A 15,973-nucleotide genomic window follows, 5' to 3' on the forward strand; every position below is an offset into this window, starting at 1 on the left:
TTGTTGAGTGCTTGAGAAGCCCTTAATGTAACGCAGTTAACAAGATGATTTGCAGTTATAAAATGGTTAAAAGCCAACCTGTAAGAGGAGATGGAAATGTTATACTTTTAAAATGAGTGAGTAGAAAAAATAGAAATCGTGAAGGAAGCAATTGCACATGTGCAAGGGAAACATGTGTTTCCCTTTAAAGAGAAACCCACATTTTTTATTTTATGTATCTCCCCTTCAGATTTATATTTTTTTCTCCTCACATTGCAAATGGCTGGATCTGCTCAGTCGGCAAAGTTGCAAGAGAAGCACATGATTAAAACAAAGTAAAGATGCCCATAAAACAGTAAGAAGTTACGTGTGAAACAATCTCCCTATATACCTTAGCCATTGTCGAGGTCAGAAACATGTTCTCTCACAAGAATATAACATACATGGAGTTCCAAAAGCTGTCATCCTGCTGTCTCTGAATGGCCAAAAGGAACTTGCTGTTATGGGCTCCTGGGAGTGGCTGTTGGTTAGTCCTCCAGCTGCAAAACATAAAAAGCAGAGCCTGAGTTGGGAACACCTAGAGGGCCAGTGTTTAATGGAGTATACCCAATCTCTCTCCCCAAGAACAGCTTTTGTCCTGCTGTACCCATGGACAGCTTGGGAGTGAAGATATAGAGTGTTTTGCATGGGGGTAGGGCTGTACCTATGTGCAGTAGCTAGAGAGATCTGAAGCTCTCATAATTTGGAAGCTCTTCCAGTTATGTACACTGGTGTTACCACACATAGCATGTAAAGAAGCCCCATGGGTATAGTTTCGACAGAATGTCAGCTTGTGAAGGCAGAAGACACATTGATGAAGATAAGCTCCATCTGGGGAGGGGTTCCCTGGGCATCAATAACCTAGTGAAGACCAGACAAACAACAGCCAAGTTGGAGGGTGAGTCACCACCTAGCATCTGGAAGAATGAGTGATTGGTGGAAGCTGGCCTTAAGAAAGGCTTATGGTGAGTCAGAGAGGGAAAGGGAGGGCCAAGCTAAAGGAGGTTAGGCTTGTCCTGCAGGGAGAGTGAGTGTGGGTGCGAGGGCAAACGCTAAGAGGATGATGGAATTGGAAAGGGACCTACATCAGTGCCCCTGGGCATTGTGCCTTCAGGTAAGAGGTTGAATCCAAAATACTACCTAGGATTGTGCCAGCATGAACTGACCGGGCCAAGAGGGAAGCATCCACCTCACAGGGAGCCTGGAGAGCAACACTGTAACCAAAGCCTGAATAAAAGGCAGATTTAATGCATTCCCTCTGGAGTTGGTTGTTTGAATGAAGTTGGAGGAGCTAGGATCCGTTAACGGGGAACTACCCCTCTGTAGAGAGGAGTTCATTATGCAGCTATTTAGTAAGATGAATTCCAAATGTTTTTCTTAGTTTTTTTACTAATTGTATATTGAAGTGGGCCTTGGTCCAACACCAGTGTTCAGCAATGACATCGTGACTGTTCTAGAATTTATTGCTGAATATTAACTTGAAGAGGGTGGTAGAAGAATACTAGGCAATTAAAATTAATTAGTAACCCCATTTCTGTTTCAGGAAACCTGAAGATTTGCCTTCTGATTCTTAACCAGCCTTTGGACAAAGGGCATTTTCATCATCTGTGGAGCAAAGGTAATAATAACTTTCTATATCTCTCTATTTGCTTGTTTGCCCACTTAACATTAGGGATGTGCAAAAAATTTCAGGCACAGATCGATCTGTGCCTGAAATGAGCAATTTCGGGTGATTCGGGGCTGAACCGAATCACCCTCGATGTCCCCCGATATTTTTCGGGGCCGAGCCGAATCACCCAAATTTTGGGGCTGAAAAATTGGGGTGATTCAGCTCATGACCGATTTTGGGGGATTTTTTTAAGTTTTAGTGACTTCGGGGCAGTTCGGGGGCATAGAATGGGTTCTGGGCAAAAGGAGTGAGGTGGGGTGGTAGTGCCTAATGGGTGCAGGCTACCACCCCAATTTCAGGGGGATGGGGCAAAGGGCTGATTTTTGGGGAATTTCTGAAGTTTTCGTGTCTTTGGGGCAGATTGGGGCAGAAAGTGGGGCCTGGGACAGAATAGTGGGGTGGGGTGGTAGTGCCTAATGGGTGGAGGCTATCACCCCAATTTCAGGGGGATTGGGCAGAGGGCTGATTTTTTGGGAATTTTTGAAGTTTTGGTGTCTTTGGGGCAGATTGGGGGCAGAAAGTGGATCTGCCCCAAAAGAGTGGGGTGGGCTGGTAGATAGTGTCTAATGGGTGGAGGCTACCACCCGTCCCCAATTTCAGAGTGATTGGGCAGAGGGCTGGATTTTGGTGAATTTCTGAGGTTTTTCTTCATAAGGTGCAGTGTGCTAGATTGATACTTATAGTAAATGAGAGTGTGAAAAAGGGAAAGTGGGGTCATGAGAGTTGTTTAATTGAAAAAAAATCTCATCTGCTATCATTGAATGAGAATTCACACCTCAGAAGTTTTTCTGAAGAGATGTTTTCCCTTATTTTCTGAGGTGTGAATTCTCATTCAATGATAGCAGATGAGATTTTTTTTCAATTAAACAACTCTCATAACCCCACTTTCCCTTTTTCACACTCTCATTTACTATGAATATCAATCTAGCACACTGCATCTTATGAAGAAAAACCTCAGAAATTCACCAAAATCCAGCCTTCTGCCCAATCACTCTGAAATCGGGGACGGGTGGTAGCCTCCACCCATTAGACACTATCTACCAGCCCACCCCACTCTTTTGGGGCAGATCCACTTTCTGCCCCCAATCTGCCCCAAAGACATGAAAACTTCAGAAATTCCCCCAAAATCAGCCCTTTGCCCAATCCTCCTGAAATTGGGGTTGTAGCCTGCACCCATTAGGCACTACCACCCCACCCCACTCTTTTTGCCCAGATCCCATGCTATGCCCCCGAACTGCCCCAAAGTCACTAAAACTTCAGAAATTCCCCCAAAATCAGCCCTTTGCCCAATCCCCCTGAAATTGGGGTAGTAGCTTCCACCCATTGGGCACTACCACCCCACCCCAAAATTTTGCCCCTGGGCCCTTTTTTACCCCCCTGAATCGATTCGGATTCAGATTAAATCCGAATCCGAACTGAATCAAGGGTGATTCGGGTGGCCCATATTCAGGCACAAAACAGAACAGGGGTGATTCAGTTCGGGTCCTGAACGGAATCACCGAAAATCCGAATTGCACACGCCTACTTAACATACTCTCTGTCCAGCAGCATCTACCATCTATGACAAATGTTCAGAGTTCAATTTAAGACTGCGACCTCACTAAGGTGGTAAACCTCTGTTTGGGTTGTATCACTTCAAACTGCAGTTGGAGGCTGAAATGATTGAATACGCCTCACAAAAGATGCACATTGAAAATGTATATGTGAGGAGAATCCTTCCTATTTTGTGGGGCTGGGTTTTTTTAAAATAGAGAACTTCACATTGAATAATGTGAACACACACATGCCCAGACACATGGGTCTTGACCAGGAAGAGATGTACCTTACTGCCCAATATAGCAAGTGAGTTAATTATACAAATCCTGCATTTCTTACATCAGTGGGTATTTTATGGACTGAGAAGGCATACATACTTATGTGGGGAAAAGACTCTCAAGATCTTTTGATTGTTGGATTTGTAATAAACTATAGTGGATCAATGTTGTATTTATAATCTAGAGAATGTGTGTTTCTGAAAGGTCACCAGCAAAGCATGTAGGTTTAATTACAATAAAAAGAGCTTGTAACCTTTTATCATCAACATTAGGAGTTGGGTTTTTTTGTTCTCCCTCGGCTGGAGATCTGTACAATTTGAATAAGCAATGTAGAGCTCAGAGTCTTCAGAGATATATAAGTCATGAGAGGCTTGAAGCTATTTCCTCTTTCCATGGGAAAATCAATGCTTTGTAGGAATTCTTGCCTTAAAGATTCTTACAATATTTTAGAGCTCAGCCAAAAACCCATTTCCAACAGTCATTTATTGAGTTTCCAATAGCTGGACAAAATTGAGAGTGGGGTGAAGCAGGATTTTCAGTGTGATTAAAAAAAAAAAAAGTTGGATTATTGCAAGTTACGTTTATCAGAGCTGTTTATGAGATCTGGTGTACACTCAAAGGGCGAAGACTGCAATCCAGTGCAAATCTACTTAGAAATATGCCCTGTTGAAAGGAGTGGGATTTACTGCAGAATAAACATGCATGGCATCCAGCTGTAAGGGTGTGAGCTGAGAGACAGAAAGTCCCCAGCTCAAATCTCACTTTAGCCATGTACTCAGTAGGTGGCCTTAGAGAAGCCACCATCTGTCAGCTTCAGTCCCCCACCTCCCTATCTGCAATATGTAGCTAATAATACCAACCTCTATTACAAGGTACAGAGCCAGGTGCTTATCTTAAACACTTGACCTGCAGTATGCGATTTACTCAAGCAATTAAAATAAACAGGGAAGCGAAATGCACCTTCATATAAAATGTCAGCATTACTACATTACTACAGCAAAATATAGAGCTGCTAAGATGATTATTACTTAACCGTGGCATGCTGATTTGAGCACATGTACTTAGAAGAAAGTCCCATTGAAATCAAAGCCAGATGCAAAAAGGCTTGAAAGGAGGCAAGACAGCAACCATGGCTTCAGGCTGAGTGAAGAACAGGAACCAAGAGTAGAGCAGAGGACAGGCCGTGGGTCCAGGAAACTTGAGATGAGGCAGGAAGCCAGAATAAAACAAGCAAACAAAAGGGATCTGGACAAGGTTTTTTATTATTATTGGAACCATACATCTATGTAAAATGATGGATAGATGTAATCCTTTGCACTGCTTGGATTACATTTAGTGTCTAAAGATGTAACTCAGCTGACAGCATTTTCTACAAAGGCAACCTCTACAACCTTGGTAAGTAGACTAGGTGGGAGGTCAACAACCTGTTTCTAGAGTCCCATTTGAATTGCTGGTAGAGCCCTTATCTGAGAACAAGTCATCTGGGCAGTGCAGCCTTGTGGCAACACAAACATCTCTGTTTGCAGAAGCAGTTGCAAGGCATCAGCAGCTGAGGAACTGCCACACTCATGAGCATGTGTTTGGCACAAGAAGTCTTGGGGAACAATGGTGTTGGTACCACAGTTTTGGTACCAGCTAGAGTGGTACTAGAGGCCTTTGTAAGACTGGTGGTGTGGCAACATGGAGAAGAGGTTTTGTGGCTTAGGGAAGGTGGTGAAGCATGGTTGCCATGCCTTCTGATCCTCATTCCAGAAGCCTAGGCAACAGACTCCCATAGAGTAGCATTACTCCAATCATTTTTCCTAGCGGGGTGTCTATGGCTTCTCTGCCAGGGAGGCTGAAACCATTGACTTTCATTATCTCCACCAGGGTCTTGAGTCCTGTCAGGGTCAGGATGGAGGCCAGTTTCCCTAGTTCAGTTTGGCAACCCCCATGGAATTGGAGTGACTGTGTATCACTCTTTAGAACTGCTCAGAATAACATTTGCCCTCAAACAGCTGGCCACCGTGAGATTGACCCTCCCATACTATAACCCCCTACTTCTTCTATTTATGCTTCCTCTGTAACAATAGGCAACACTGTGGCTGGTGAGCTGCAACAGCTAGCCTCCTTGGGAGAGATTCTTAGTCCCTGCTCTGAATTGTATGCTTGCATTTTTTTAAAAAGACTATACGTCTAGCCATCATCATCATCATCATCATCATCATCATCATAGTCTGACTGTGTAAACAAGAAATAATAATAATAATATATTATTTATAATAATAATATATTATTCATAATATTAAAATGATATATTTTAATATTACCAATAATATTATTTATTATATATTTTTCTATGCAAACAGCTTTGAGAACCTTTGTTGGAAAGTGGTACATAAATATTTGTCTTAGTAATAGTAGGAGTGAAGAAAGCCATTCAGGTACAGCTCTGTTTAACTGCTTAGAAGTATACCTGCTCCTGACTTCTGGTGCTCAGGCCAATACATGCAAAGGTGCTGAGATAAGTGACAAATGATTGGGAACTTAGCAATTTTTTTAGCAGGGGAGAGTTTTTGTAATCCTATTTTTTAAAAATGTTAAATGTTTCTTCAATCCATGCTTCTGCTGGTTGGTATCAATTACTGATCCCCCCCCCCCTCCACACACACACACATTTCTGGTTGTAGGTGCCATTTTTGTGACCACTTTGAGTTGCCAAGCCAGGATATGTGACACCAGGGTGTAGTGGTGTGCATGAACGGATTGATGCGAACTGGTCTGACGTAAACCGAGCCGGTTTGATTGGTTTGATTGTGAATTGGACTGGACTTTGAGGAGGGGCCTGGTCCACAATCAAACTGAATTGAGCCTGGTTCACCTTGAATCAGTTTGGCGGTTTGTGCCTCTATGTAAAGGGGAATCTGCTATGTAAAGGGAAAGAAAGAGGAAGTCTTTATTTGCATTGTATATATATCAATCAAGTTGCTCTTGTTCAATTTGAGATCTGGCCAATTGCCGTTTATGAGTTTATCTCTTGACGGGATTGTGCTTCCATTGAGAGAGGCGGTTTGTGATCTGGGGGTCCTTCTGGCCTCGCGTCTCCTGCTTGAACAGCAGATGAAGGCTATGGCCAGGGGTGCCTTTGCCCAGCTTTGGCTGGTTCAACCAGCAGGCGGCAACAGGAACTCATGCTTTTGTTACCTCTCGTTTGGATTACTGTAACACGCTCTACCTAGGGTTGCCTTTGAAAATGATTCAGAAAGTTCAGCTAGTCCAGAATGCAGCAGTCCGCCTCCTTATGGGTGGCCGTAGATTTGATAGTCTTTTATGGTTGCTGCACTGGTTGCCTATTCACTTCCAGGTCCAATTCAAATTGCTGGTTCTCACCTACAAAACCCTTATGGGCTTAGCACCTGTATATCTCCGGGATCGCTTCTCTTGGCTGGTTGTATCCTATCTTGTGAGATCTTCTCAGCTGGCCCTCCCTAGTGTCCTGGGCCTTGGTGTAGTGCGTGGTGCCTGGGCCCGTAGGAGGGTCTCTCTGTGGCTGTCCCTCTTCTTTGGAACACTCTTCCTCCCAGATTCATTCACCCCCCTCCTTAGTTGCTTTTAAGGCCCTTCTTACGACCTACCTGTTTCTCCAGGCTTTTGCCCTTTAATTTAATTTATCTTATTTTATTTTTAAAATTGCTATTGGTATTGCTGTTTACTGCCTAGAGTCTTTAGAGGAGGTGGTATACATTTTTTAAAAAAATAAATAAAATAATAAATAAATCAAATTTAGCTCAGGCTCCACATGACCATGTTTGGACTTTCTGATTGGATGCCCGCCTTTATGCTAATGAGAATCTTTCCTTTAAAAAAATTTTTTTTGCAGGAGGGCATGATGTTATGTCCTTCCACATGGCTAGGATTCTCTGCCCTGCTTTTGATAATGTCTCCTGGCAGTTTATGTCGAGGCTACTAGATGTAATGGGAGTTGGTAACAATTTCATTAGGGCTATCAAGACAATCTATTCGGAGCAATATGCTAAAATTATTATAAATGGGGAACTATCAGACAATTGTAAAATACAAAAAGGAACTAGACAAAGATGTCCACTTTCCCCATTACTTTGTATATTATTAGTACTGGAAGTGCTTTGTAGGAATATTAGAGAAGATGATCAAATGCAAGGCCCAAAAATTGGGAAACAGGAGTATAAACTAAGAGCCTTTGCGGATGATTTAGTGTTTTTTCTAGAAAATCCATTAGAGAAGATCGGAAGACTCTTGGAAAAAAATACAACAATTTGGCCAACTGGCTGGGTTTTATATAAATAAGACTAAAACAAAGGTGTTGAAAAAAAAATATGGATCAAATCTAAGGATAGATTTTTTGAAATAAGTGAACTTAAAGTGGAGAAGAAAATTAAATATTTGGGCGTCTGGTTGACAAACAAAAATGCTTTGTTGTTTTCAAATAATTATGTTAAAATATGGAATACAGTAAAAATTGACTTGCAAAGATGGTCTAGAATGAACTTATCTTTAATGGGAAGAATTTCAGTTGTGAAAATGAATGTTTTACCTAAAATGCTGTTTCTTTTCCAGACTATTCCTATAATTAATACTTGTTTTAAGCAATGGCAAAAGGACATAACCAAATTTGTTTGGCAAGGGAAAAGACCAAGAATTAATTTTAAAAATTTAACAGATAATAAAGAAAGAGGTGGTCTTACCCTGCCAGACTTAAGGTTGTATTTTGATGCTGTTTGTTTGACCTGGTTAAAAGAATGGATAACATTAAGAAATCCTAGAATACTTGATCTGGAAGGATTTGATAGAAGGTTTAGATGGCATTCATATTTGTGGGATGATAAAAGTAAAGTACATAAAGATTTCCTTAATCACTATGTAAGAAGAAGTTTAATGAGAGTGTGGGTAAAATATAAAAAATGGTTGGAACCTAAAACTCCATTATGGCTATCCCCGATTGAAGCTTTAGCACGTAAAGAGATAAATATGCAAACGGAATGGGGTACCGTGTTTCCCTGAAAGTAAGACCTACCCCGAAAGTAAGACCTAGCAGTAATTTCTGATGTACCGCTAATATAAGCCCTCCCCCCGAAAATAAGACCTACCCAAAAATAAGACCTAGTGCATTTTTGGGGCCTAAAATTAATATAAGACACTGTCTTATTTTTGGGGAAACACAAATAACTTTTGATTAAGGTCAAGAACACAGCAAACTGAGGTGTCATGTCTGAGTAACAGTTGATGGACTGAAAGGACACTGAGTAGAAGGGTAGCAGCCAGCTATTCAAACTAGAACTTTTTTGAACTTCAATAAAAATAAGACCTACCCGAAAATAAGCCCTAGTGCATTTTTTGGGCCTAAAATTAATATAAGACACTGTCTTATTTTCGGGGAAACACGGTACCTATAGGGATTTGTTATGTTTCCAAGAAAAGGGCTGTAAATTAAAAAACCTAATTGAAGTACAAAATTTGGTTAGTAGTTGGTTTCAGTATCATCAGTTAAATGAAGTTTATAAGAAGGATCTTAAAGTTGGATTTGAGGATCAAATGTCAAGATTTGAGAAGGAGCTGTGTGAAAATGATGAAAAATTAGTTTCTAAGATGTACAGGCTGTTGCTTTCGGAGGAGACAAGAGATGAAGTGGTTAAAACGACTATGATAAAATGGGCTCAAGATGTGGGTCATAATATAGATATGGCAGCTTGGGAAAAATTATGGAAAATGGATTTAAAGTTCATTGCATTTTATACTTTAAAAGAAAATTATTATAAGATGATGTACAGGTGGTATTTGACACCTAAAAAATTAGCACTAATGTATAAAAATGTTTCAAACAAATGTTTGAAATGTGGACACTGTGAAGGAACTTTTTTCCATATGTGGTGGTCATGTAGGAAGGCAAAGGACTTCTGGGACATGATATATAATGAGTTAAAGAAAAAAATTTAAATGACATTTCTTAAGAGAGCAGAATCCTTTCTGCTGGGAATAACACAAGGAGAGTTTTCCACAAGAAATTTAACATTTTTATGTATGCAACTACGGCGGCCAGAATAGTATATGTGCAGAAATGGAAGGATAATGAATTGCCCTCAAAAGAAGATTGGTTGATAAAAAATTTGGAATATGCTGAGATGGCAAAACTTACAGTACTGATAAGAGATCAAAACTTGGAATGTTTTAAAGAAGATTGGAAACCATTCTTATTATACCTAAAGAACTATTTTTCTAATATTGATTTTTCAACAGGGTTTGAAATTTAGTAATATTAGCAGGTTGAGTAGAGTAAAATCGAGTTTATAAGGTATAGGATATATGTTTTGAATTACTATAGCAATGGTTGAATTGTATAGTTAGTGATTCGCGCGAATTGGTGAGCGGGAAGTCAACACTTGTTTAATTGGATGTAACGAGATTGTTAAGATATTGTAAAAATCAATAAAAAATTTAAAAGCAAGGATTCTCTGCCTTGCTTTATGCTAATGAGAATTTTTCCTTAGTCCCTTTGCAGGAGGGCCTAATAAGATAATAACGGTCTCCTAGACCAGTGTTTCTCAACCACCGGTCCCTGGACCGCTGCCGGTCCCCGAAGGGTTGAGTGCCGGTCCCTGACTGGGAGTCAACCCCCCCCCAACTGAAATCAAGGCACTCACTTCCTCAATTTTGCACATGGCACAGAAGAGGAAGAGTATCACGGAGGCATGGGACCCTTCTTGTGCCTTGCCTCCACGTGCTGCTGAGATCTTCCTACAGCTATCTTATTCCCTATCTTTACAGCTTCAAACTGTATGCGGTGCGGGGGCATGGAGGAAAAAGTATGGCAGTGGGCGCCACTTGAAGGGCTGCTGGTTCTTGCATGCTCATTGTTTGCAGCCAAAGGTTGGTTGATTGAAACCCAGCTGCCTGTTGTGGTCGAGGCGCCTTGAGAGGGAACGCTGTTTCCCTCTTGCATCAGTGGGGCTTGCTTGTATGTTGTTTTCATTGGCCCCATGTAGCTTTTGAATTTTTCTAATGGCCCAACATCCCCTCTCCATTGAGTAATCACAAGCACCTCCACTCCAGACATACTGGAGACAAATTTGTTCACCCAGGCTTTTAGATTCAGGGGTTCTCAACCTTGGGTACCCAGACGTTGGTGGACTTCTACTCCCATAATCCCCAGCCATAATGGCCAAATGCCATTGTTGTTGGGGGTTATGGGAGTTTAACTGAGGGACCCAAGGTTAAGAACCCCTAATATTCCATGTTTGCAAAAGATTCCAAATTTAATTATTTTAATGCTTATATTATTTTCATTCTAAACTGCCCAGAGATGCAAGTTTTGGGCAGTATAGAAGTCTGATAGATAGATAGACAGACTTGAAACCCCTTTACTAACTGCTGGTCCGGGAAACTGCGCATGAAGAATGTAGCGGTCCTTGAAACTCTGCATGAAGAATTTAGCGGTCCTTGACTCCAAAAAGTTTGAGAAACACTGTCCTAGACAGTCTAAAACCTCTAGGACTTGGGTTGACAATCCTAGCCATGTGGAAGGACATAACCTCATCAGGCCTTCCTGCTCCCCTCCCAAAGCTCATTAGCATAAAGGGAGAGAACTTGTCACAGGGTGGTGCTGTGTAGCTTACATATTCTTTCTCTGTAAAAAATGCCATGTGGTGGGCATGCTGCTACTTGAGAATTTGCACAGGGCATTACTATAGCCTCCTATTCTGGGAAGCAGAGCTTTAGGGAGCTGTGCTGTGACAATTGGATATGCTAAGCCACACCTGCACAGCTCTCCCTTCTGGGATTGAGTGGTAGTTAACTGCACCTGGGGAAATAACTGGGTTGTTTTAATGGAAAATATTACCTTACATTGAAGAATTAGCAACTGTATTGAAATGCATTTATTTATTATTAATTTAACATATTTCTATAATGCCCCAAACTTGCCTTTCTGGGTCGTTTATAATTAAAATCATTTAAACATTAAAATAATTTAAAACCCAACATTTAAAAGTATTACAAACTATAAATCTAATCAAAAGCCTGGGTGAACAAATATCTCTTCAGTGACTTTTAAAACATTGCCAGAGATGGGGAGGCTCTTATTTCCACAGGGAGTGCATTCCAAAGCACAGAAATGACTGATTCATTATGTTGATGTTTTGCTTTTGAGATGCAGACACAATCTACCCAAGGTCTTGGACAACAAACATTAAATATCAGGATAGGGATATGAATGCTCATGAGTAGTGTACCTTCTCAAGTACATCAGTAGCAGCTGGTCTGGGCACCGCCAGGGGGGCGGTGAGAGTCACCTTTAAGTGTTAATTAATAGTTGCATAGCCACCAGTCATTGCAGGGAAATGACTTGATAATTGCTGGTTTGGATCCCCACTGGTATGTTTCCCAGACAATGGGAAACTCTTATATCGGGCAGCAGCGATATAGGAAGATGCTGAAAGACATCATTTCAAACTGCGTGGGAGATGGCAATGGTAAACCCCTCCTGTATTCTACCAAAGAAAAGCACATGGCTCTATGTTCGCCAGGAGTAGAAACTGACTCGATGGCACACTTAACCTTACCTCCACTAGTGCCGCACATGAACACTGCTCCAAGCTGCAATGCACTGCCCAGCACCCCCTGTGGCGGGGGATGGATCGAACCCCTGCCACAGATAGTTTGGCCGTGGTGGGAGATTGGCTCCGCACAGGCAAGGGAGTGGCGGAGGTGATTCCCACACCGCTGGGGGTGCTGGAGCAGTGTTCAAGTGTGGCGGTAGTAGAGGTAAGCAACTATTAATTTACACTTAAAAGTGTCTCTCGTGACCGCGACCACCCCCGGCGGCACCTTCACTGGCTGCTACTGAAGTACATACACTACTGTCAATCAATCATTTTTATTACGGTCGTAGACCAGCATAAAATACAGGGGGTGATTACACAGTGCAAAGTATAGTGTATAACAAACTATAACTAAGGAAACATTACTAAACATTTAAATGCAAAAAAAGGCATAAAATAGCATTAAAAGTCATACATGACATAAAGGTATAAAAGCCATAAAAAGGGATAAAGGGCACAAATAGGCATAATAGCATAAAAGCGTAATGATAAATACAACAAGACTATATAAGTATATATATAAAGTGCAAAGCATAAGTCTTTTTGATGGTGCGCTGTGTTGGATGAACGCATTGTAGTATGCAGGAGCCAGCAGAAGGTCAGGCTAGGGCTTCTCGGATCCACCACTTACCAGCGTCCAACCAATTTTGGACACTGCTGCACAGAACCTGGCAATGCTGTATGTATGTAATAGTGGGATTAGAGTCAGAAAGCAGCATAGAGACATAGATACGGCTTGAACTTACTGGGTTCTTGTATAGCAATGGCTGGATAAAGGAAGAGTGAATGTTTCTGTAATACAAACAGAGTAGCAGGGCATGCTCAGTTGTTTCAGTCTGCCTGGACCCTCAAGGGCATTCTGGTTCTGCGTGTGGGATCTTTCTGAAATGGCCTTCAAGCACAGCTGAGGGGAGGGCATGACAACGTGCCAAGGTCAATGCCTTCCTATGTTTTGGCCCTTCCAATTGAGTAAGATATGACGCCAGGGATGGTAAATATGTAAGACCTTCTCTAATGAGAAAATTCTGGACTCTGCTTAAATCGGTTTGGTGCTCTATGTCTTTTATACACAGTTTGATAGAAGCTTTGGCCTGAGCATAGCCCATATTAAGTAGAATCAAGGGGGAAAGGCCCAAGGATGCTATTTTTGTCTCAATTGACCGCTTCCATTCAGATTGGTAGTCATCACATAAGGTTAAGGGAGCAAGAATGGCCACATACACTACGATGTCTGACACTCTACAAATAATTTCAGATATCTGATATATTAATATATTACAACACTGCACTTATTTATGTTCTTTATTAGTTGATATAATAAAGCATGATGGATCTGCTACATGCATGATGGATCTGCTACAATACTTCTCTCCAGACCTTTTTTAATTGCATAAATTAAAACAGACATGCAAAAAACCCAGCTGTTTCGACATATATACGTCAGCAGTGTTCTATATCCCACTCTTTAAAATCTGGATTTTAAACAGGGCATAGGCCTGTTTCTGACTGTTTTCAGTGGTGTAGGCCCACCTCTGACCATTTGGAGTGACCTAGGCCTGATTCTGACAGCTCCCAGTGACGTTACCAAGCACGTTCTTCCGGTGGTGTCACCAAAAGCCACGTAAGTTTGTTTGTAAAGAAAAGCATATGGTTTTTGACGGCTAGTATGTCTCTTATGCCAGGGATTCTCAGTGTTGGGTCTCCAGATGTTATTGGACTTCAACTCCCATAATCCCCAGCCCCAGTGGCCTTTGGTTGGGGATTATGGGAGTTGAGGTCCATTAACATCTGGGGACCCAATGTTGAGAATCCCTGTCTTATACTACTATCATGTTTTTATGATATGTTTTAACTCTTGAATTCAAGACAGTTTCCTCTCAAGTAAGTGTGTATTGGCAGCCCTGGACAATTAAGAAGCTTAGAAAAAGGATCAGTTTTCTCTTTCAGATAATTCCCAGGAGCAAACAGTTAGCATCAGAGCGAGCTTCTGCTTCTGATGGGCAGTGGTAAAGCCTGAAAAGCACAAACTGATGGAAAAATGCAAGAAATAACTTCAAAAAATAAACTGTTTTGTACTCCTTGTTTCCATTGCTATAATCTTAGGTGTTAGAGTAGATATAAAATGTTATTCTCAAGTTGAATGGTGTGCTTATAACAAGATAATGTGTTTCATTAATCTCACCTTAGCATCAAGTGAAATGCAGATATGATGAATAGTTTTCCATGTTTAAAAAAGACCCATCACAAATTTAGATCATCCTACACTAATCAAAGGTTGCCAGACCAACATCCCAGACCTATGCATGTTGACTCAGGGAAATCTTGTTTACCCACTGAGTTCATAGGAACAGCCCTGCTGATCATCTGGTCCAGCATCCTGTTTGACACAGTAGCCCACCAAATGCCTCTGGGGAGCCCACAGGCAAGAGGTATGCACATGCCCTCTCTCTTGCTGTTGCTCCCCTGCAACTGGTATTCAGAGGCATCGTGTCTCTGAGGCTGGAGAAACAGAATAATTTGCACCACCCTGCTGGTACTGTGTGGAGGTGACCATTTGCACCCCTCAGCTGTGTGCAGTGCTGTGCTGTTCATCATGCTGGTGGAGCCCCTTAAAGAGAAACTGAGTCCCAGAGAACTCCAGCAATGTCTGGGAAGGCATGTGGGGAGTGCTGGAAAGTTGAGTCTTTTATAGTGCTTTCCCCATAAGAGCCCTATGGGGAAAGCACTAGAAAGGACTCCACTTCCCCATGTTCTTTGCACACCTTTCAAGGTGTTGCTGGAATGCAGCAGGGCTCTGTGCTCTACAATGAGCCATCGGAACCAGTAAGGAGTAGGTTAGAGAGTCTGGTTCTGTGCAGAGAAGTGCATGGGGAACATTAATGGGGAACATTAACCTCTGAGCAGTGCCAGAGGGTCTGTGTGCATTATTTTCCTTCAGCTATTCAGAGCCATATAATTGCACAGGCCAGTAATAAACTATTGCTGAATTTTTTTATTTTAAAGGCATGAGGGGTGTAGTTAGCCCCTTATTCGAGGTCTTTTGGCTTTTTGGTGTATATTCTGTAGAGTTGTGAAGTAAGAAAAATCCATTAGGCTGGGCAGATCTGTTAAATAATATTTCATCTACTTCAGGCACTAACCATGGGTATGTATCTGCAGTGGGCCTGTGTGGATGATGCACACACACACACACGCACACACACACGCACACACACACGCACACACACACACACACACACACACACACACACACACACACACACACCATTCTCTACTCTGCCAGGGACAGAATATGCTGAACTCTAACAACAAAATGTTGTTTGCTATACAAATTAGTCTTCTGTACCTTTAAAAAAAAATACACTGGAAAAAATAATGAATAATTAATAGTCCTCTTTGCGCTGCTTTGAAGTGTTCAAGCCTGCTGATCTTCGGTTCATAGTAACAGAACAATTGCAATAGAGGATTGCTTTGAAGTGCTTGATAAAAAGCCTAACTGATAGTTACAGCAGAAAGAGAAATTTTGAAAAGGAAGACCATTACAGTTCTCTTTACTACTGAACTGGGAGATAAGTCCCATTAGGGTACTTGTATTGTTAAAAGGGGGGTTGTTATGTGGAAGTGTTCAATAGTAGTACATATCCTGTTGCTACCCAGTGTTATTTGGAACACATTGCTGAAATAACTGCTCTTGAATGGATACTGAGTGCTACCAGTGCAAAAACAGAGCCAAGTAGGGAGTAGAGAAAATAGACGTTTTAAGTACCCTATTGTCCTCCATCTTGAAAACTAACTCTAAAACTGTTTTCCCTTAACCTTGGTGTCTTGTGGCTTCACATTAATAGATTCAAATATTCCTC

The 15,973-nt window shown here is 41.6% G+C and overlaps 1 protein-coding gene across 7 annotated transcripts in view; it reads left to right on the plus strand.

Annotated features, from left to right (window-relative positions):
• TPK1 (thiamin pyrophosphokinase 1) overlaps nt 1–15,973 on the plus strand; it is a 425,007-nt gene that overhangs the window by 49,494 nt on the left and 359,540 nt on the right. For all 7 annotated transcript variants that reach the window (XM_053260531.1, XM_053260529.1, XM_053260530.1 and 4 more), the window contains exon 3: nt 1,562–1,636. In XM_053260531.1, coding sequence (XP_053116506.1) covers nt 1,562–1,636 — 75 coding nt within the window. The remainder of the gene's footprint in view (nt 1–1,561; nt 1,637–15,973) is intronic.

This window comes from Hemicordylus capensis, chromosome 6 (genome assembly GCF_027244095.1).
Source record: "Hemicordylus capensis ecotype Gifberg chromosome 6, rHemCap1.1.pri, whole genome shotgun sequence".
NCBI lineage: Eukaryota > Metazoa > Chordata > Lepidosauria > Squamata > Cordylidae > Hemicordylus > Hemicordylus capensis.